Genomic DNA, 21,262 nt, shown 5'->3' on the forward strand with positions numbered 1-21,262 from the left:
CTTCACCAAAGAAAAACCACGTGGTTATGGCAGACATTAAGAACACATGGCGATAAAGTGAAAGAAGGAGCCATATGCATCCATTAAAATCTTAAAGTGGCATCCCACCCCAAAACCTGGCTACTGTCTCAACAGCAAGCCATAACGGACCTTCCAGGGGCAGGGCTCCCTCTGTCAAGCAAACCCAGAAAACTGGCAGGGCATCATGGTAATTGTAGTCCACAAACACACACACACCCCGCTCTAGTGGAATGATCAGCGGCAGCAATCAATCAAGGGGGGCGGGGGGGGGTGTTAAAAGTGGGATTTCCCCATTAAAAACCCAGACACGACAAAGAGGCTGAACTTTTTAAACTGTTTTAATGAGCCTGGGTGCTATTTAAACCAGGATGCCGTACTGTTTCAGGACCTCTGTGTATTTTGCAATCTTGTTCTCCACGTTCTTCTCTGCCTGCTTTCGGAGTTTCTGAAAACAGAAAGGGGAAAGGCAGCTCAGGGGGGATTCGGGAAGGATTCTGTGACATCAGAGCGCCAGACAACATGGCTGGTCACTGTCTTATAGGACAACAAAACAGGCAGAATTACGAGAGACAGATTCGGTGAGGATGCCCAAAGGATCCCGAGGTCTCCTGACCTGTAGAGATTGAGCCTTTGGCCGATCAGGGAGATTAAGCAGGCTCCCTTCAGAGGCTCACTTTTCAAACACACAACAACCCAGGCTGGCGACCACAGACCACTCACCATCAGCAGCTTCTTCTTGGCATAGTGGAGCTTGGCCTTCTCCTTGCGTTTCTCCTCCAGGGTAGCAGTGATGGCCTGGTACTTCCAGCCCACCTCGTGGGCAAGGCGGCCCAAATAGGCAAACTGTTGGCAGAGAGGAGATGCCTTCGTCTAGGAACTACAACTCCAACCATGCATCTTACACCCGCTGCCCACCCTGCCAATGGTCGTAGCCCACTTTTCTGTGAATACCGTCGCTGCAAAGCAGAAATCTGGTCCCCAATTTGGACATCTTTGACCACAAAATTCTACACTTCCCTACAGGGAATCCTCTGTCCTTTCTGCACCACAAATGTCCACCCAAATCTGCACGAGTCCAGAATTCGAGCCCTTGGCATATTTGTTCCTAGAAGATTTATGTCCCCTGTTGGCCAGACCTCTGACCCAGAACGGCCCATGCTCTCGTGTGCTTTCTCCCCACAGGCACATCTTTCTCCTACAGAAGGGTGGTCTCAGATGGTAGTGCATGAGGAGTTGTCGTCTCATGGTCTTGAGACTCGAACAAAAGGTGGTGAGTCATCATCACAGACCAGCTCTTCCCCCGCCCCCCCCCCCACTGAACCATAAGTCCCCAGGTCTATCTCATGCAACATCCTTCCTGTTCCCCACAGCAACCAACTAAATACCCACCAAGACCCACAAGACTGAGGCCAAATCCCACCATTGTCCCCAAGAACTGATGCTTAGAACGTAGGCTGCTTGTGAACACAGAATTTCTCAAGTCAATTAAGCCGCTGTTGAAACTGTCCACCATGACGGAATCTAATCCCCCTCTAAAGCTATCACTAGGCTTTCTGGCAAGGCTGCACACACAGATGATATGCACGCCCTAGCAGGGGTGGCTGAACTGTGGCTCTCCCTGCACTACAGTTCCCATGAGCGCCTGACAATTAGCCATGCTGGCAGGGTTTCATGGGAATTGTAGTGCACAAACTCCTGGAGAGCGAGAGTTTGGTCACCCCCGCAAGACACGCTCAGGACATCATTCATGACATCAGACACTGGAAAGCCAGTCTTCAGTGCAGCAAGCACCCTTTTGCAGAACCAGACACACACACACACACACACACAGAGGACGCACCTTGCGAGTGGGCTTGAGGCGAACGACCTTCAAGGCGGCCGGCACCACCATCCTCTTCCGCTGCAAGGAAAGAGCACGTTTTAATCGCGGCACTCAAGGCTGCGCACGGCCACACCGCGAGAGGCACAAAATCTGCCTCAGGGATTGGGATTTTTTTTTTCTCACTCCTCAAGTCAAACAATGTAGGTATGAAAGAGAAACATCACAGGCAGAACAGGGCCGGAGGTTCACGCTGCCTCTCCGACGTGCAACGAGGAGGACGTTACCTTATCGTAGGGAGGGGGGATGCCGTCGAAAACCTTCAGCCTCTCCAAGGCAGCCTGGCCACGCTTGGTCTTGTGCGGGAGCATTCCTGCAAGAGGAGGGGAGAGAAGAGGAGGATGAAGGAGGGTAGATTTGTACAGCTGGCTTCGGTAGTCTGAATGCACCTTGTAATCACCTTCCTTTCCTCACCCCATAAGAGGCACCTTGCAAGGTAGGTTGCTCTGATAGAGCTCTGATTCACCCAAGGTCACCCAACAGGCTTCAAGTGGAAAAGGAGGGGAATCAAACCCTGTTCTCCAGGCCAGAGTCTGCCATACCTTGCCACTGCACCACACTGGACATTTTTCCTAGACATCTTCCTCTGTGCCTTTAGAGCCTGGGGCAGAGTACGTGGGACCCTCCTCCCATCTGAGAATTATTCTTAGCCAGTAAGGTATGCCAGGCCAAGACAGTGACTGCCCAGGTTCACCATGAGTGAGTTACAAGACAGAGCAGGGATTTCGCTTTCAAGAGAATTATGGGTAACAGCAATGACAACGCAGACTTACCTCGCACTGTCCTCCAGAAGATTCGGCTGGGGGCACGGAAGTGGTACGGCCCCCGGGAGGGGTTGGTGTTCATACGCTTGCGCAGGAAAGCAAGGTATTTCACTGGGAGAACAGGAAGGGTGGCAGGGTTAGACTGGGCTGGCACAAAGCTTATCACTTGGGTGGGCTTGAAAAACTACAATGCTGGCTTGGACTTATTGAGGTTCCCCTCTGCTTCCTCTTTACTACCTTCTATTGTGTTGGAACAGGTTGCTTGGTATCCAGCGGCATGCAGGTCACAAAGAAAGCTACGCAGCAACACGTACGAACCATAGGCCCTCATAACCCCCATCTCTGATAAATACTAGTAAATGTACTGAAGATTACGGGAGGCCCATCAGAATTTCAGAAGCCCCGTAAGCTTGCCTCCCCCAGCCCCCCAAAATGTAGTGGCTACTTAAGAGCCACTTAATACAGGACTAAGAGTTGTCGGCAGGCAGCCGCTCTGGAACCTGGAAACTCTTCTCTAACCTCACTCTTCATGGATGCTCAAGAGGCAGAATGCATCCCACAGTAGAAGGGGCAGTCTCAGATGGTAGTGCATGTAGGAGTTGTCTCATGGCTATGACACTCGAAGTAAGGGTGGAAAGACATCATCACAGACCGCCAGTCCTCCATTCTTCCTCAGCCTAGCAGCCATGGGTGAAAGCAGCTGGCATGGAGGTTCAAGTGGAATACTGCCCACTCCCTGCCAATGACCCAGTTGAAGGCTTCCTATTGGGCATCTAGCCAGCAGGCTGACCAGGCATCCACCAGGCAGTGTGCCACCCTAAACAAGGGAAGCCAGACCTGTAACCCCACCGGCACAAACTAAACTGACCTACAAAACAGGCTTTTGTAAGCTTCAGTCCCTGGCTCAGGAGAGCAGTCTGAGAATATTACACTAACAGAGAACAGCCTAGGTCAAGCAGGTCTGAGCCTAATTAAAGAGAGCGGTCTATAAATCAAAAAAATAGTAATAGAAAAAATAGAACCAGAAACTTGGGGTAAATGTAGAAGCTGCCCTCTTACACTTGTTGCGGTAAAAGTTGCCAGAGATGTTGATCCCTTCACATCGCACGACCACGACTTTGCGTCCTAAAGGGGAAAAAGCAAGTAAATCCTCTTAACTGCAATACAAGATAATATCTGCACCACACAAAGCACTGGCTCAACACAAGTGTGTGTTCTACAAGCTGTAATCTTCAATTCCCCAGCTGTTCAATCCAGAAACCACCGAATGAGTCCATTCTTCCTCCTTAGGTGCCATATTTTGATTCAAGGCTGGCCAGATATGGCTCAGTAAAGTTGTTAACATGGGTTTTTGAGGCTCCTCTATGCACAGGGACTGTAACCCAGTAGGAGGCTACATTCTTTGGAGGCCTAAGATCCCAGATCTAATCCCTGGCATTTCCAGTAACTCCCGTCTTCCCAGTCATTTGACTCTGACAACATGAGACTTCCTGTTACGTGTCTGTAGTTCAGTGGATCTACAATGGTTAAAGATTAGAGTAGACAGGACTAAGCTAGAAGTCCAATTGCAATCAGGAAGCCACAGAAAAACCTGCAAAATGGCAGCCACAACAGCCCCAGTTCTGAGTGCAAGAACTTCCAACTCTTTAACTTTTGACAAGACACCATCTTCCCAAGTCTCATTCACACTGCCATTCCAGGAAGAGGGGGGAGGAGCAATGGCTGAAGGGGAACAAGCTTTTCTTATAATGCGTGAAGAATAGCATCCTCACAGACTGACCTGACAAACTATACTGGAAGAAAGAACGGCCATCTTCCTCCTATTGGATATCTGCCACCCTCCCAATGCAAAGTATTGACTCTTTATATGTCAAACTAATAGACCTCTCATTTTCCTTAAACTGAACCTTACCCAGCAAGACTTGCTTAGCTACAATAGCTGCCAGGCGACCCAACAGGTGGCCACGTCCATCGATCACCAAGACCTGGAGTGAGACGAGGGATTCAATTAAGACACTCTTAAACCTATGGCTGAGGCTAGAAAGTTAATATCCTCCTTACACTTAGAACTAATCAATGTCGGGGGGGGGGGCACTCTTCACATACTCAGAGATGCTCTTGGCTTAAGACCTAATGCTAAAAGTGCCAGGACTAAATTCCTGTTGCCACTCCTAATGAGAAACAGGAGGTTTCTGGGGAATCCAAAATGCTCCTGCTGCTAAACAGCCAGAATCCTGTTTTAATGCACAGAGGTGCAAAATTCTTAACAACAAACAATAAGAACACGAGCACTCTATGATCAATTTTGGACATAATTCTGATCCTTGCATTAGTCATTTACATTGCTTTGTATGCCAATACTGGCGGTGCTGCTTTTGTTGGCCTCACTCAAAATTAGGCCACGCGGAAAGCAGCCCCCCCCCCCCAAATTATATATCCCCAAAATTGGAGCCGCCCTCTCCCCCCCCCCAAAAAATGTTGGGGGCGTGCCCAAATCCACCACCTCTCCCTCCTCCCCCCTGGCGCCCCAAACCCCAGCCAAGGCCCCCCAGCCGGCAGCACCTTCGGCTCCGCCATGGCTGCTCCTCGGCGGCCGCACGGGAAAGAGACCCCGCCCCGAGCACGCCGCGGAATTACCCTTTCCGGCCGCTCAGGAACCAAGCGCGCAATAGCGGAAGTGACGTAGCCGGAGGCGCTCGCCGTTGCTGGCGCTTCCCGTGGACGTAATGACTCTCCACCAATCGCTCTCGGCGCGCCGTGGCGGTCGCTCTAGGCCTGCGCATGTCTATGGTGAGCTCCGCGTGTAACGTCGGGAAAGCACTTCCGTTGGCGACCGGAAGGGCCGGCGAGGTGCGGTCGCTTTAGTCTTCCCCCTCCCCGCAAGGGGTGGAGACGGGGATGGAGAGCTACAAAACGATGCCACGAAGACTGGGAGGGATTTTGCGGCGCTTGGGGCTGGGAAGGCCGCGTCAAGGCCGTCGCTACGGGGGAATGTGGCTGCTGCATCATCCGCCGCTTTAGGAAGGGAAACAACTTTCGTTTCACTGTATGCACGCCAGGACCGAATTCACACGTGTCAGCCCCACTCTCGCAATTGGCGTGCCGGCGTGAAAACAGATGGCGGTTTTTGATGCGCCTTTTTGGACTGGGTCACGTGGGGATGCCAGCCTCCAGGTGGCACCGGGAGATCCCCCGGAATTACAGCCCACCTCCAGGCTGCAGAGATCAGTTCCAAATGGATGCTTTGGAGGGTAGATTCTCCCATGCCACACTCTCTTCACCCGTTCCCAAATCTCCAGGAGTTTCCCAATCTGGTTTTAGAAACCCTACCCACCCACCCCTCCGCTGGAGGACAGGAGGAACTTGGTAATTAGCTCACCATGTCACAGTTGAAGGCTGCCCAAGCCCAATAGGGTGCATTCACCACACCCCTCTGGTTGCAAAGGCAGTGAGCTTCATAGCTCCTCAATAGCAGCAGACCTGCATGTTTCTTAGACACCACTAAAATTGTTGAATACTGCTGAGGGTTCTGGAAAGTGGCAACTTTAAAAGCTATCTGGGAACCCAGGCCAACATGAAAAGAAGACAACAGGTATGCACAACAGGTTCTGGGCTTCTTTCATGTAAAGGGAGAATGAAGGTTTATTTGACAGGCCCCCTCCCCACCTGCAGTGACTCCGTGTGTCCATCTTCCTAAGGATTGCGTAGCTTTGTTCATGTACTTGCTCACCTTAGCTTCCCATTGTACCTGAACATCCCACAAGTTCTTGAAAAATCCAAAGAAAGAAACACTGCAGCTAAGCAACTATACTGATTTACTGGCATTATTCTCTTTTGCAAGCGCAAAGAAATGTTCCAAGGACACATTAGGTTTGATCCTGAGCATACGAAAGCCCCAGCTGCCTACGGACTTCATCCATGATGGAGTGGAGCAGCTCGCTATCTGCATGGGACATAACCGGGCTCTCCTTCAAGCCTGCAGAAGAGAGACAGGAGAGCAGTCAGGATTGAGACTTGAGCCAAATTCGAGCCTCCAAGTGCCAGGAACTTCCCCTCCCAGCAGCCTCTGGGATGTTTACCTTGGAGGAGACATTGCCGGACATGCTCAGCTTCGTAGCGCAGGCCGGTGCTGTTGGAATAGTGTAGTTGGTGAGAGGGAGGGGGTAAGGGGAAGTCTTCACTCTTCCCGTTGACAACCAGCTGGACTGGGCACCAGAAAAAACCTGGGATCTGCAGGCCCAGGAAGACAAAGGGGAAGCAGAGTATGAATTAAAATAAATCTCGGAACTGGGCACCAAGAACAGGACGAGCTCTTTATTTGTAAAACTAATGTGCCGGGGTTCTGACGTTCCCAGGGGTAAGCTCCAAAGTGGAATTCTGCTTTGCATCTGCAATTCACAGTTTTTCTCAATTTTAATGTTCACTTTATTCTGATCAATGCCCAATTTTCCTTTTTCCTGGATGACAACAGTATGCCCCTCCCTCCCCACCGACAACACACACCCATTCTTGTTGGGGAGCACATACCTGGATGATCCCTTTGGTGCCACTGACACTTGCTGTGTTGGGCAGCCTGGTGGTCATGGTGTAGGTGAGGGCAGCTTGGCGCCCACCGGAGAAGTTCAGGATGATGGAGCCTGTTTTGTCTACCCCTGGGGGAGAGGGGAGAGAACGCAGCTTCAACAATGGCAGTGACTTGAATCTTTATTTGGAGGTTTACCCCACCTCATCCCCTCTTCCCTGCCTGCAGCGGCTATGCTGACCCATGTCTTAGACAGATAGCATGGGCTGCAGAACTTGTGTCAGGACTCTGTGTCTCGAACAGATGCCTCCCGCACAGGAATTTAACCAATGAATAAAAAGAGGAAGAAGAGCTTGGGGAACCAAAATAAAGCAGGTCCGAAAGGAGAATGGAGCTGCCTAAGGAAACCCTGGGCATTTGCCAGCCATGGAAGACGCTTTGCTTTGAATGAAGGCAGCCAATCGCAAGGCCTGCTTTGCGATGACCCCACCTGCTTGGTGGTCACTAGGAGTAATACGGTGCCCACGGGTGTCACATTGAGGAACCCAGTCCTAGAGCATCCATCTACCAGCTTGGATGTTTGGAGGTGGTGTCTGGGCAGGGTGGAATTTGGGGATCAGTTGTATTTTGGGAATTTGGCGATCAGGGGTATGCTGCCCAAGAGGCCACCATCTTAAGCAGCCATCTTGTACAAGGGGACAGATTTCTAGGCTGGAGATCGGTTGGAATTGCAGGTGATCTTCAGGCCCCAGCTGGCAGTTGGCAACCTTAGTCCTGCATAGGGTTAGTGCGCCATACTGCACACAAATCCTCCATGTTCAGAGGGGAGTTCCTGCTGAGAAGCTGTCCAGAGTCATCTGGCTGACCTCTGGAGGAAACAGGATTCTGAATTGGGCAGCTCTGCTGCTGAGTCCTTGTTCCATCACAGAGTGGGACTCCCTGATCCTAGTCCAATGCTCCAACCACAGGGGTGGCCAAACTGTAGCTCTCCAGATGCCTATGGACTACAATTACCATGAGCCCCTGTCAGCACACACTCACAGGGGCTCGTGGTAATTGTAGTCCATGGACAACTGGAGAGCACAGTTTGGCCAGCCCTGCACTCTACCATGTCGGCTTCCCAATCATGCTCTCCAATCATGTTCTCTGCCTCTATGCCACTGCATCCCCCATGTTGCTTCCGCTGTGGTCCATCGGTCCTAGCTCGAGAGATCCGATCCTGCCAGAGTTCTGATATTGCAACCAAAGCCTGGCTTCTGAGCACAAAGCCACACTGATCACATTGTGAAATCCTTCCAGCGGACCCTTCAAGGATCCAACCACCTCTCCACCCACGCAGCAACTGACCCGTGTCATGCAGGAACCCAGAGGCCACGATGGACTCGGGCTTCTCCCCTTCGAAGACCATGCAGGCAAACTGGACGCAGTAGATGCCAATGTCCAGCAGGCCGCCTCCGCCCAGCTCCTTCTCGATACACCTGGGGATGGTCAGCTGGGGGCCTCCAAAGTCGGCATGGACCACCATCACCTCCCCAACCGTCCCTTGCCGCAGCACGGAGCGGAGCTTCTCGGAAGCAGGGAAAAAGCGGCTCCAGACTCCCTGGGGGAGGAGAAGAACGTTATCCGGGAGGCTGCATCTGCATTCGAAGGCAGAAGTCATACAATATTCGACCTTACGAACCCGCCCTCTCTCATCTGGCTTCAGGTTGTCCATTCTGGCTGGAGTGGCTCTCCAGGCATAGCAGGGTCTTTCTCAAGATCTGAAATCCTTCTAACTGGAGACGGCAGGGACTGAACCGCAGCGTCAGAAAGGAAGGTGGGCACTCTGCCACCGAGCCACGGTCCCTCCCTCCACTCGATGCTAAGAGATCTCACTTCAGGCTGGGCTCAAGCGAGAAGTTTTTTTAGCCTCGCCCGTCGGAAAGTTTCCAGGAGTGGAGCTACGCAGTATTGGGTGCTGTGCCGTTAAAATCCTTCATCTCCTCCTTTTTGTTTTTCTCGGAGGACTGGGAAATCAGGGCAGGGACTTTATTAGACCAGCACAAGACCCAACAGTGTGTGGATCGCACCCAGAATCCTGGATGTTTCTGCCAACTCTGAATTGGGAAATTCCTGGAGGTTTAGAGGTGGATCCTGGGGATGGCTCAGTTTAGGGACGGGCAGAAGCTCAACAGGATGGGGTGCTGGAGAGTCTGCCCTCCAAAGCAGCCTTTTTCTCCAGGGAAACTGTTCTCTGCAGTCTGGAGAACAGCTGTAATTCCAGGAGATCCCTGGTCCCCATGGGGCGGCTGAGAACCTGGCCTCACCTGGAGGCTGACAACTCTACCTGGATCCCATAGGGCAATGAAATTCCTCTGAGGCCAGTGATGCTTGTGTAAACACATCTGCTGCCTATTAAATTTCCTGAAAGATGTTTCTTTCAGCTCTGCTGTTCAAGGGGCTTGGGGGGGGGACGTTGTAAGCCACTACAGGTCTGAATTGGGGAGAAAAGCAGGAAATGTTTTACAAAGAGGTGTCTGATGGGCTGCTAAATGCAGAGAAATCTTCCTTGCCCAGGAAGGTCCACGTAGTCCCAGCTCTGAGCTGCAGGGGGCGCCGCAGCTCCTCACCTCCATGAGGAAGACCCCCTTCTCTTGGGCAGCCCGCACCATGGCCTTGACTTCGGCAGCGTTCATGCCCATGGGCTTCTCGCAGAGCACGTGCTTCCCCGCCTGGATGAAGAGGAGGGTGGACGGGAGATGAAAGGGATGGATCACGCCCACGTGCACCACCTCTGCAGAAGGGGAGGCACCCAAAACAAGGGCAGAGTTAGGGAAACAGATTGCCTAATCCAGGGGCGGCCAAACTGCGGCTCTCCAGATGTCCACGGGCTACAATGCCCATGAGCTCCAGCCAGCACATGATGGCAGGGGCTCATGGGAACTGCAGTCCATGGACATCTGGAAAGCCACTTCGGCCACCCCTGGCCTAATCCAATAGCCCTGGTCAACCTCCATTCCCACCACACTCTAGAAAGCTTTTCTCTTTTCTTCTACCTCTCCGCTCTCCCCAATTTTTCTGGTGTCGTGGTTCCAGATAAAGTCCCCCTTCCTGAGGCCTGGGTTTATTTTATCTTTATTTATATTTGAATTTATTAACAGCCACACCGGCTCACAGCGGTTTGAGGTAAGTCAGGCCGAGAGAGGGCAAGCTGGCCTGGGGCTACCCAGTGAGCACAAATTTGACCGGCGTTTGCTGGCAGGGGCTCATGGGAATTGTAGTCCACGAACATCTGGAGAACCACAGGTTGACTACTCCTGCTCTTGGGGATTAAAGAGCCTTCCGATTCAGGTGTGAAAAAGCAGAACAAAGTTTGACTCCAGCGGCACTGGAGACCAATAAAGCTTGCACCTGGAATAAAATGTCATCGGTCTTAAAAGGTGCCACCAGACTCAAATTTTGTTTGATCATTTCAGTCAGAACCGGATCCAATGGCCAGTCCATGGTATCTTTTGCACACACACCCCAAGGCCATCCAGGCTCCCTTGCTAACCCCTCCCTGCAAACCCACTGTTGAAAATTGCTCACCGACATCTGGATCCCGAGCCAGTTCTGCATAAGACCCATAGGCCTTGCCAATGTCATGGGTCTGGGCATATTTCTGCGCCCGGCTGAGTTCACGAGAAGCGATGGCCACCGCCTTAGGATAGAGAATTAAAAGGAGTGGGATTCCCCCTGCCCCTTCCCCTGCAACATTAAGCCAAAAGAAGCCAGGCTCTTCTCAACCCCCCCTCCCCACCCACACACATTACGGCAGAAGATAAATTCAGGTGGACAACTGTGTTGGTCCGAAGCAGCAGAACCCAATTGGGTGTCCAGCAGCACCTTGAAGACCCACCAAGTCTGATTCAAGGTAGAAGCTTTCCTGCAGAAGCACACGGAAGCTTCCACCTGGAATAAAACTTTGGATTCTAAGCCTGATCCAGGCGGGGTACTCTGTTGCAGGAGTAGTCAACCTGTGGTCCTCCAGATGTTCATGGACAACAATTCCCATGAGCCCCTGCCAGCAAACGCTGGCAGGGGCTCATGGGAACTGTAGCCCGTGACCATCTGGAGGACCACAGGTTTGACCACCCCTGCCCTATTGGTCTGAAGCAGCAGAATTCAGCTGGAATCCCACCAGGTTTGAAGACCTACAAAGTTTGATTCCGGGAGGAAGCTTTCCTGAAGGAGGCTCTTCATGCACGGACCTTGAATTCAACTTCTGATTCTACGCCTGACCCAGGCGGGCCTCATCCGGGTGTCGGCCTGGAGCGGTACTTTGATGGCCAGCCAAGTATTATGCAAGCTCTTGTGGGCTGCCTTGCCGGATAAAGTTTATGCCGTGAATAAAACTTTGCAGCCCTTAACCACTGGACTCCCGACCTCCTTACGGCAGAAGTTGTCCGTCCGGTTTTCCCGAAGGACTTTTCCTCCTCCAGCCTCCCCCTTTCAAGTTTCCGCCACCCAGCCCCGTTGTCTCCCCATGGGAAGTCCTCCTCCGCTTCCCACCGTGGGGGCCAAGAGTGCCAGGGTCCGTGCAAAGTCAGTAGCGAAACCCGTGCCCCCTTCCACCCAGCACGGGGGTCTGGCTCCCACCTGCCGCCCCACCCCCCACGCCCCACCCCGGGCTGCCCCCTCCTCCCTGCCCACCTGGTGGTCCTCGGGGGGCAGAGTCTTCAGGGCCACCAGGAAGTCGTGGCTGATCTTGCCGGCCGAGCAGAAGCCCCAGCGGGTCGGTGCCATGGCCGGAGGGGACGGGAGCTGTCCCCGCCGCTCGCTCCGAGTCCCGCCCCGTCTAAACGACGAACTCCGAATTTGGCCACTCGGGCTTTTATAGGGGAGAGGGCCGGCAGGGGGCAGTGGAGCCTCGGGAATGGGATCATGTGATTCCCAAGCCGGGCAGGGACGGTCATGGGATTCTCCGTGGGAGACGGACGCGCGGCTGTGGGTGCCAACCTCCGGGCGGGAGCGGGCTGGGGATCTCCCGGGATTCCAGCTCATCCCCAGGCAGGAAGAGAGATCAGGTCTCCTGGAGGATGTGGCCCCTTTGGGAGGTGAACTCTGCGGCATCTTGCCCCGGTGAAGTCCCTCCCGTCCCGAAAACCCGCTCTCTGCAGGTGCCACCATCGGGTTGCCAGCTCTGGGCCGGGAAATGCCTGGTCATGCTCCAAAGCAGCCGATCTCTCCAGGGGAACGGATCTCTGCTGCCAAAACCGGGGGGTCCCCAGGTCCCACCTGGGAGTGGCATCCTCACCACCAGGTTTTCCCCAGTTGAATACCATTGGGGAAACTTAAATGCTCAAAACATGCTTGCTTATTCCCAGGGAGGCGACTAGATATTCCAGCCCTGATGTGCTGTTTTGATGACCCTTCCCTTTTTGGTGCTCTCTTGTGCAGTTGGGAAATGTGAATGGAAACAGGTAGATCGAGGTCCCTCCTGACCTTGCAGCTGATCTCCGGACTACAGAAATCAGTTCCTCTAGAAATGGCAGCTTCCAAGGGAAAACGCCACAGATTTTAGGTGAAATCCCTCTCCAAGTCCACCCCCCTCCACAGGCACCACCCAAATCTCCTGGAATCTTCCAGGCCAGAGTTGGCAAGCCTTGGTTCTCGGGCGGATATGATGCCCAAACATCTGCCTCAACACCAACACGACAGGAATTGCGGTGCGGTCTGGAAAAGGAGCAGTCCCAATGACCGGGAGGGACTGCTGGACTGGGCCACAGCCTTCTGCCTCCCCAGCACTTCCTTTTGTCTCTCTGATCCGCCCTCCCCGTAATCCTTGAGCCAACTGTCTATTCCTGGCTTAATCCCACCGCAGATGGTTGGCCACGTGCACGGCCACGTCCCCCACCACACCCAGGCTGCCTGCTTACGGACGGACGGTGCTCAGGGACCGGTTGTAATCAAGCCTTGAGTCTGAGGAAGCCCTTGTGGTAATCGCAAATACAAACAGGCAAGCACACACACACTCTCTCTCCTAGTAGGTGATGGATGCAGAGCTTCTGGGATTACAACTGATCTCTAGATGACAGGGACCAGTTCACCTGGAGAAGGAGGACTCCTAAGGAAAAGCTGATTGAACTCCCAGTGTTCCTGGCTTCCTTGAACCCACGGATCTAACAAGAGGGATCTGCCCTCTTCCCTAGAAGACCAACTTTCCCGTGTCGTGTTTTGAAGGCCCACTTTGTCGAGATTGTTGGGGGACTTGAAAAGACAGTTCAGTTTTCGGGTCTTGTCAGGTGCACTTACGGCATTTCGGTATATTGAGGGCGATGGAAGGCATATTGAGGATATATTGAGGTTTGATGAGTCGGCAGATAATATAGAGACGTGACATATGGGTTGACAAAATAGAGGAAAGACTTCATGCAGATGAAGGCAGAGTATCGTTTAGCCCCTGCCCCCCCCCCCAGCTCTAGGCCCATACCCCTACCCAAGGCCAACAAACCATGTTTGATTTCATATATAATATTTATATTTATATATTTACACAAGAACAGGGTCTTTATTCCAACTGTTGGGGGGGGTGATCCAAGGAGGGGGGTTACATGAACAGAGCAAACGCCAGACAGACCAACCAACCCACGGAGGGAACTAAGGGAAGGGAACCACTGAGAAAGTCGGGGAACGGGGAGAATTCCTCCATAGTTGGGGGCTTGTCACCCCCAGTCGATCGCTATTGTTGGAGGCAGGATTCCAGGAGGGATTGGGGGGGTCAAGAGGGGGGAGAGATGCAGCCTGTGGCTGCTGGGATAAAAGGGTGCTCTGGAACAATCCAAACCACTCATACCCAGTTTGTATCAGGCAAGCTTTTGTCTGATATAAAAGCTGCATGTCAGTGTGTGTACCTGTGTGCACATGGTGGGGTGGTGTAATCAGAAACAGTTCCATAGCATTGCTGTTCCCGTGATTCATCACTCACTTAACTGTGCAGAGTGCTTGACAATCCTATCGCATTCATCCTCACGACGACCCTATGAGGTAGGCCACTGTCATTCCGTTTTCTTTTCTCTCTCTCTCTCTCTCTCTCTCTTTCTCTCTCTCTTTTTTTTTACAACTGAGGGAACTGAATTCCTGGAAGCAACTTACGCAAGGACTCCCAGAGCATCCCTGCTTTAAAAAAACGCGAAGCCCCCTCAGTTCCGAGAACAACATTCTTATGTCCACTGGGTAACGCACGCCAGGGCTGCCAGGTTTCAAACAGGCCTCTGGCAGCTCTTTCTTTATGAGTAGTTTAATCTGCAGCAAAGAGCAGATCCTTCTCTACATACATCGGCTAACGCAGTTTCAATGCACTTTCGGAGCAGATTTTTTCCGGAAAACTCAGCTGCAAAAGCACATTGGGAGTGAATTATCCAACATATGTAGCATTTTTGGCTTCACCAGCTGATTTCAGCATCTCAGGCATCCATTCAATAGACGAGAGTATGCCAGGTACGCTGCTTTTATTCTAGGAATTTGGCACCCTAACACTGAACCATATTAAGATTTAGAACCCAGAGCTGTGTCCATCCTACAGTAGTTAAAGAATCATAGAATCAGCGAGTTGGAAGGGACCTCTTGGGTCATCTAGTCCAACCCCCCTGCACAAAGCAGGATACTCATGATTCTATCGGTCATCCACTGTAAGCTGTCACCCACTTGAACCTTCACAGAATCAGCCTCTCTGTCAGATGGCTATCCAGCTATTTAAATATCTTGTGGATTTTTTTAAAACCCTAATTATAGTAGTTAAAACTTTCTTGGGGGGGGGATAAGGGTGGCACCAAGTCACAGATGGCAACCCTGCTTAATACAAAGATCTCTGGAAACAGATTTCATCAGGAAACAGGGGTTCTTTTAAGCAACCCCCCCCCCCGCCAAAAAAAACCCTCACAATTCCCAGGATTCTTTAAAAAGGAGCTAAAACAACTAAAAGTGGTTTAAAAGCTTTAAATCTCTGCCAATAGCACATATTTCGGAGGCACTGCTCCATAGACTGTGCTTTGCCAGCTGAAAATATCTACCCAAAAAGCATTTGGGCCTCAGAATTATCCTTCTCAGTGAAAGACACACGGAGTTATTTCGAAACTGTCTGAGAGCGGCTGTACTTTTAAGGGGCAGCTAGTTCCTCTCTTTCTTGAAATATACATAGACCGTTGGTTCATCTAGTAAGGGAGGGAGATGAACCATCGGTCTATGTATATTACAAGAAAAAGAATGATCTTCACTGGAGACAAATACTATTGAAATGGAGAGCATACCATTTCAGAAGGAACCAGCCACTGAGGAAGTCTATGGAAAACGGGTTAAAAGTCCGGAACCCCGTTTTGGCTCGTTCTTGTTTTGAATAAATATTTCTTGGGTCTCACATTTCTGAATTTGGTGCTTAGCTGCCGGAGGTGTTACTATATCCCTGCCTCACATGTGTCAGACCTCCCAGTCGCATTCCCAGAAGGAAATTGTGAGTTATTTTTGCGAGCCAAACTAGAGGTTCTGAGTGGCACCAATCAGGACAAGGGAGACTCACATGCTGTAAAATGGGTTTGCTCACCTAAAAAGTGCTCACCTAAAAAGAGGAATGTGGAGGCAGAGAAAAGGGGCACACGTCTAGTTTGGCTTGGAGCCAAAAAGGGTGCAAATGTTATGAGACACAAGATGGAGCTGCTCAAAGCTCTGCTCTGTTGTTATGATTTTGGTGTTCCAACCTCACGGGCTGGGGAAATGCGCTCCCCTGCAGTCCTCCTGAGACACACAGCCACCATCTTGTGGCGATGAACGTATTTCCCAGCTGCTTTGGCTTATTCACGCAAAATGGAGACCGAATCTGTCCGGAGGATCACGGATCACGCGTTCCCCTGTAATGAAGGTTGGAATATTAAAATCATAATGACAGAGCAGGGTTCTCCTGACGGACAAAAACAGGTGAATTCAGAACCATCCTCTGCTTTACACTGAGTCAAGTCCAGCAAATCAGTCAACCTGAACTGGGACCAGCTCTCCAAGGTGTCAGGCTTGGGTTTCCCCCAGTCCTGACATTGAGATCCTTGAACCAGAGATCCGGTGCATACAATGCATAGCTTCTACTGCCGCGCCGTACCCCATAACAAATCCCACTTCATCTGTCGTCAACGAGTCACACTACGACACCACAGCGCCACGGAGGGCATAATTCCTCTGGGCGAGGAAAGTCCTTTAAGCCCTCCCTTTGGTTCCAGAGGCCATGCCAATGGACTACAGCTGGAAGGATAAGAGCAGATGGTGGAGGCCTGCCTGCTGTCATGGCAACGCACCGAAGCTTGTGGGAAAGGGGAAGGAGGAGGGTCTGGGAGCTTGACCCTCTTGGTCAAACCAAGTTAATACGAGGCGGAGATGGGGAGGGCAATTTTCTGTGGGTCCAGACAGTTGTACCAATGCACCAGAACTGAGGGGAGAGGGGAGGAAGGGTCACGTGAAGAAGGCGGGGGGACAAGCAATCTGAATGTAGGCCTTTCCCCCTTCACTCCAGTGGATTGCACCAAGGCCCCGGCATCCCGCAAGGGAGGAGGAATGAGGGCAGCTCTACGATAAGTCCCGTTCTCCCGCCGTCCCGTACATGTACGAATCTTTGCCGGGCTCTTGTACGTATTCTTCCTTTTTGTCCCAATCTGCCGTCCAGCCCCCGTTGGCAAAACTGGTGCTCTTGGTGGCGCCGTAGCCGCCGCCTCCCCCAACGACCGCTCCTGTCGCCATGCGTGCCGCTTCGTCCTCTTCGTCGGCCAGTTCGTCCTCGTTGATAAAGCCGCACTTCTCCTCGTGCATCTCTTCGGGCTCGGCCCACGGCTGCTTCTCCCCAGAAGCAAAGATTCCGTAGAAGATGACGCCGCCGTAGTGGACCAGCGAGGCGATGAGGAAGACGTACTGCCACTCCTCTCGCGTCTGCGGAAAGAGTCAAGGGAGAGGCGAGAGAGAAGATTCGGGCGTTCGAGTCATCTTGAGGGAAGGATGGAGTCCCCATTCCCCGAAACAGACCATTGGCTCAAACGCTAAGCGTTATGGGAAATCTGCACTGCGTTTCGTTTTCTGGTGGACGCTGGTTTGCAGCCCAAAAAGGCCCAGTCTGAAACCTGCAGCTGTGCGGAATATAAGCAAGCATCTGGGGGGCATGTTTTCAATGTCTGTTCTGCATGTTTACAATGTCTGTTTTGCAGGCTGATTGGAGATCTGCCATCTCCATCCTGTCTGGCTTCACCCTCGGTCAGCTACATCAGGGGTAGTCAACCTGTGGTCCTCCAGATGTTCACAGACTACAATTGTAGTCCGTGAACATCTGGAGGACCACAGGTTGACTACCCCTGAGCTACATGATTGACCTGGAAGTTGAACCTCTGTCTCCTGCATCCCTGTTAAATACTCTGGCCACTAAATCACGCTGACTTTTTGCCGTTAGGGATATATCCACTGGCCCTGCAGATTGCCGCCTGCTATCCAACACAGAATGTGAAACTGCTGAACTTAAAAAAAGGCACTCATTAAAATTCATTCGCCAGAACTGTGGAAGACAGCCATTTAAACATATTTTCAAAGGATCTGGGAAACTTGAAATATCAGCTAAACATCTGTCCCTGGTAAACAGGAAAAAAGGAGAAGGAAGTGAAGAGCATTTCAAATTCCATGCTGCCCAGTCCTTTAAATTGGAGGCGCTGGGCGTTGAGAAGCACGTGCAAAGCACATGCTCTGTCAATGTCCACTCACCAAAACTTAAGTACAAACGTGCTTGGCTTTCAGGGCTTCTGGTTCCTACCTTGTGTTTGGTCATCGCTCCGACGATGAGAGGGCAGACCATACCCGAGAGGGTCCCCACGCCATTGGAGATCCCCATGAGGATGCTGGCGTATCGGGGAGCGATGTCTAAGTGGTTGACATTGAATCCTACAAGGGAGGACAAATAAATGAATGAGAGAGACAGAGACAGAGACAGAGACAGAGACAGAGACAGAGACAGAGACAGAGACAGAGACAGAGACAGAGACAGAGACAGAGACAGAGACAGAGACAGAGACAGAGACAGAGACAGAGACAGAGACAGAGACAGAGACAGAGACAGAGACATTTGCTTTGTTTGTTTCTAATGTTTCTGTCCTGCATTTCAGTCCACACTGGCTCTCGCAGCAAGTACGTTTCTTAACTTTCATTCGCACAATGCTACAGATGGACATTGGGCAGCACTGAAAACAAAGGCCCCATTCTGATGGCTTGAAATCTGCTTCACAGTGTGAGGATGGGACGGGAGGTGGAAGAAATCGGTCAGTGCAGAGACCTTTCCAGAGGCAGCCCGAAATGGAAAGGAACCTCTGTATTCCTGATCGTGTCCAAGACAGAATTGTGTGTTCCTAGTTAAGCATGTGCATATTTATCTTTTTCATTTCTGGTTGCTTCAGTGGTTGTTTTCCATTATTGAAACTTAATTCAAATCTGAAAATATTTGTAAATAAATAGTTTAAAAAAAAAACGAAAGAAAAGAAAAAGAAATGAAAACAAAGACCAAAAGTGACATTACGGCATTCATGGGTGCTTGGATGCTGACACCAATTCAGCCCCTAAAAATTCTGCAAGGGCCGATCCGGATCAGGCCTTCAGCACAGCAAGACCAGCCAATGTCCTCCTGCCCGCCCACAGAGTGCTTTTTCAAGGGCCAAAACGATGGGAAGAAAAATGATGGGAAAATTAGGGGCTCATTTCTTTAAAAGCTGGTAACTCTACTGGAGGTGGGAGACTGAAGAGTGAAATTCCGGGGGCATCCCTAGAAATAGTGGAAATATTTGGCTAGAAGGGTGGTTCTCCGTAACCCACTTAGTTAAGTTTTCACCAAGAGTATCACCTCTTTGAGAGCCAGTTTGGTGTACTGGTTAGGAGTGCGGACTTCTAATCTGGCATACCCGGTTCGATTCTGCACTCCCCCACATGCAGCCAGCTGGGTGACCTTGGGCTCGCCACGGCACTGTTAAAACTGTTCTGACCGAGCAGTGATATCGGGTCTCTCAGCCTCACCCACCCCACAGGGTGTCTGTTGTGGGGAGAGGAAAGGGAAGGCGATTGTGAGCCACTTTGAGACTCCTTCGGGTAGAGAAAAGCAGCATATAAGAACCAACTCTTCTTTTTCTTCAGTAATATCAGGGCTCCCTCAGCCTCACCTCCCTCACAGGGTGCCTGTTGTGGGGAGAGGAAAGGGAAGGCGACTGTAAGCCACTTTGAGACTCCTTCGGGGAGAGAAAAGCGGCATATAAGAACCAACTCTTCTTTTTCTTCAGTAATAGGGCTCTCTCAGCCTCACCTCCCTCACAGGGTGTCTGTTGTGCGGAGAGGAAAAAGAAGGCAACTGTAAGCCGCTTTGAGCCTCCTTCAGGTAGGGAAAAGCGGCATATAAGAACCAACTCTTCTCCTTCTCCTTCTCCTTCCTCCTTCCTCCTCCTCCTCCTTCTCCTTCTGTTTCCTTGAGAAGTTCTTGTTTTAACTCTTCGGCCCACAAGCATGACAAAGGGAAAAGCAGGAATCAGCGATAACGCGAGGAAGTCTATTATTTATTAACCGTAGTCTTGTTTATGATAAAGGAGGTAAAAGCTTCTCGTCATAAAAAGAATTGATCTTACTCTTCTTCATCACGGTTCGTGCTGAGAAGCCGGGGACACGAAACGGCATAGAAACACCCAGAGCTCAGCAGCTACTGCTACAGAAGACGATTACTCGTGAGGAAAACATTAATTTCCTTAATGCTCTGTGTGGGGAGGGAGGGCCATCTATACACAAGAGACCCGGGGTCGGCCATGGGGAGAGAAGAGGGAATTCTGACCCGTAGCACCTCCATGCCTGAACATCAGCCTCGTCGCTTGAGAACTTACCTGAAATAGCAAAGCCACTGAAGCCGACGGCCATGACGAGGAACGAAATGGCGACACCCTTGCTATGGGAATAGCCGACCACTAAGAGCAGCGTGGCTTCCATGCCGAACCCTGGTGGAGGAACCATGGACAAAGAGATCTCAGAAATGCAGGTTGTGCCACAACTATCTTGTTCATGCTTCTAACCCCATTCGTGCTGCGCAAGGACTGGAGGAGGGGAGGTAAGGTCCATCAAGGCCAAAGCATAGGTCCATCGTGGCCATAGTCCCACTGGGGTATAATGGTTAGTCAGTTGGATTTAGAAAGCCTATTCCCATCTCCTCTCTGGACCTAACTATCAGCTATGTGTACCTTCCATTCTGCCTGGGTCCTTGAACTCTGAACATCAAGGAATGAAACCAGTCCATTCCCATTAATTTTCATTTCCCTAACGAATTAGATTTTGTGGGGGGGGGTCATTTTGTCAGTTACGAAATCAACCCACATGTCTATACAGATTCCCAGAACTTCTGTTTCCTACCACACCCGGTTTTAGACCCTCATCCCAGTTATGATGTAATCAAATCCCAACCCTCATCTCTGAATCACAGCTCTGTCTCTCTCTCTCTCTGTCTCTCTCACCCCCGCAGTTCATCATCTTGCGGACATTCGTGGTAGTCATGATCCTCCGCGATCTCAGGAAGTCAGCAATTTGGCCCCCGATAGGTACGATGATTGTCATGACCAGGTGAGGTAAGGCCGAAAGCATGCCAACCTACAGAGAAGGACCAGAATGGAAAGAGGCACTGAGGAGACCCAAACATGGAAGAGGGTCATGAAATAATAAAAAGACAGTTCCAAAGTCTAGCTCATCTGGAAAAGGGAGGAGACCAGAGTTATATCTCCTCATTGTAAATTGCCTTTTTAAAGTTATTTCTGAACAGAACTTGGGGTGGATTTGAAGGTTTTGTCCCACTCAGGAGAGGCCCTGATTCCAGGGCAATCCTGACTGTTGGATCACGCATCTGGCCTCTTTGCACCTAAGGAAGACTCTGCCCTCAGCGAAACAGAACCATTTTCATCCCAATAGCAACTTGATTTTCATTGACAGTCTTCAGTTTCGTTTTGGAATGTTGGGGTTTGGTTCTTTAAAAGGTCCTGCAGTTTTATTCTTCCGAAGTTCCATGTTGGAAAATGTCATGTCGGATGCCCCCTT

At 51.2% G+C, this 21,262-nt stretch overlaps 3 protein-coding genes and 3 non-coding genes across 6 annotated transcripts in view; all 6 read right to left on the minus strand.

Annotated features, from left to right (window-relative positions):
• Positions 1-341: 341 nt before the first annotated feature.
• RPL13A (ribosomal protein L13a) lies at positions 342-5,333 on the minus strand. The gene is made up of 8 exons (XM_077314419.1): positions 5,227-5,333; positions 4,577-4,649; positions 3,724-3,789; positions 2,674-2,775; positions 2,128-2,213; positions 1,862-1,921; positions 742-864; positions 342-466 (listed from the first exon to the last, which is right to left on the minus strand). The coding sequence occupies exons 1-8, from the start codon at positions 5,239-5,241 to the stop codon at positions 380-382; spliced, it is 612 nt and encodes a 203-aa protein (XP_077170534.1). The 5' UTR covers positions 5,242-5,333; the 3' UTR covers positions 342-379.
• LOC143826861 (small nucleolar RNA Z195/SNORD33/SNORD32 family) lies at positions 1,227-1,313 on the minus strand. Its single transcript, XR_013227142.1, has one exon. It is a non-coding gene; the product is annotated as a small nucleolar RNA Z195/SNORD33/SNORD32 family (small nucleolar RNA).
• On the minus strand, positions 1,992-2,075 carry LOC143826863 (small nucleolar RNA SNORD34). Its single transcript, XR_013227144.1, has one exon. It is a non-coding gene; the product is annotated as a small nucleolar RNA SNORD34 (small nucleolar RNA).
• LOC143826862 (small nucleolar RNA Z195/SNORD33/SNORD32 family) lies at positions 3,235-3,319 on the minus strand. The gene has a single exon (XR_013227143.1). It is a non-coding gene; the product is annotated as a small nucleolar RNA Z195/SNORD33/SNORD32 family (small nucleolar RNA).
• A 1,129-nt stretch (positions 5,334-6,462) lies between the features above and the next one.
• LOC143826277 (trans-1,2-dihydrobenzene-1,2-diol dehydrogenase-like) lies at positions 6,463-12,022 on the minus strand. Its single transcript, XM_077314993.1, has 7 exons — positions 11,858-12,022; positions 10,754-10,865; positions 9,796-9,959; positions 8,534-8,786; positions 7,192-7,316; positions 6,744-6,894; positions 6,463-6,640 (listed from the first exon to the last, which is right to left on the minus strand). Exons 1-7 carry the CDS (start codon positions 11,948-11,950, stop codon positions 6,531-6,533), a joined length of 1,008 nt encoding a protein of 335 aa, XP_077171108.1. The 5' UTR covers positions 11,951-12,022; the 3' UTR covers positions 6,463-6,530.
• Positions 12,023-13,662: 1,640 nt separating this feature from the next.
• Positions 13,663-21,262, minus strand: part of SLC17A7 (solute carrier family 17 member 7) — a 33,741-nt gene continuing 26,141 nt past the window's right edge. Inside the window, exons 9-12 of the mRNA XM_077314832.1 lie at positions 20,689-20,821; positions 20,068-20,178; positions 17,973-18,100; positions 13,663-17,107 (exon numbers count right to left, since the gene is read on the minus strand). Coding sequence (XP_077170947.1) covers positions 16,751-17,107; positions 17,973-18,100; positions 20,068-20,178; positions 20,689-20,821 — 729 coding nt within the window. The 3' untranslated portion in view covers positions 13,663-16,750. The remainder of the gene's footprint in view (positions 17,108-17,972; positions 18,101-20,067; positions 20,179-20,688; positions 20,822-21,262) is intronic.

The sequence above is a fragment of the Paroedura picta genome, chromosome 16, assembly GCF_049243985.1.
Source record: "Paroedura picta isolate Pp20150507F chromosome 16, Ppicta_v3.0, whole genome shotgun sequence".
NCBI lineage: Eukaryota > Metazoa > Chordata > Lepidosauria > Squamata > Gekkonidae > Paroedura > Paroedura picta.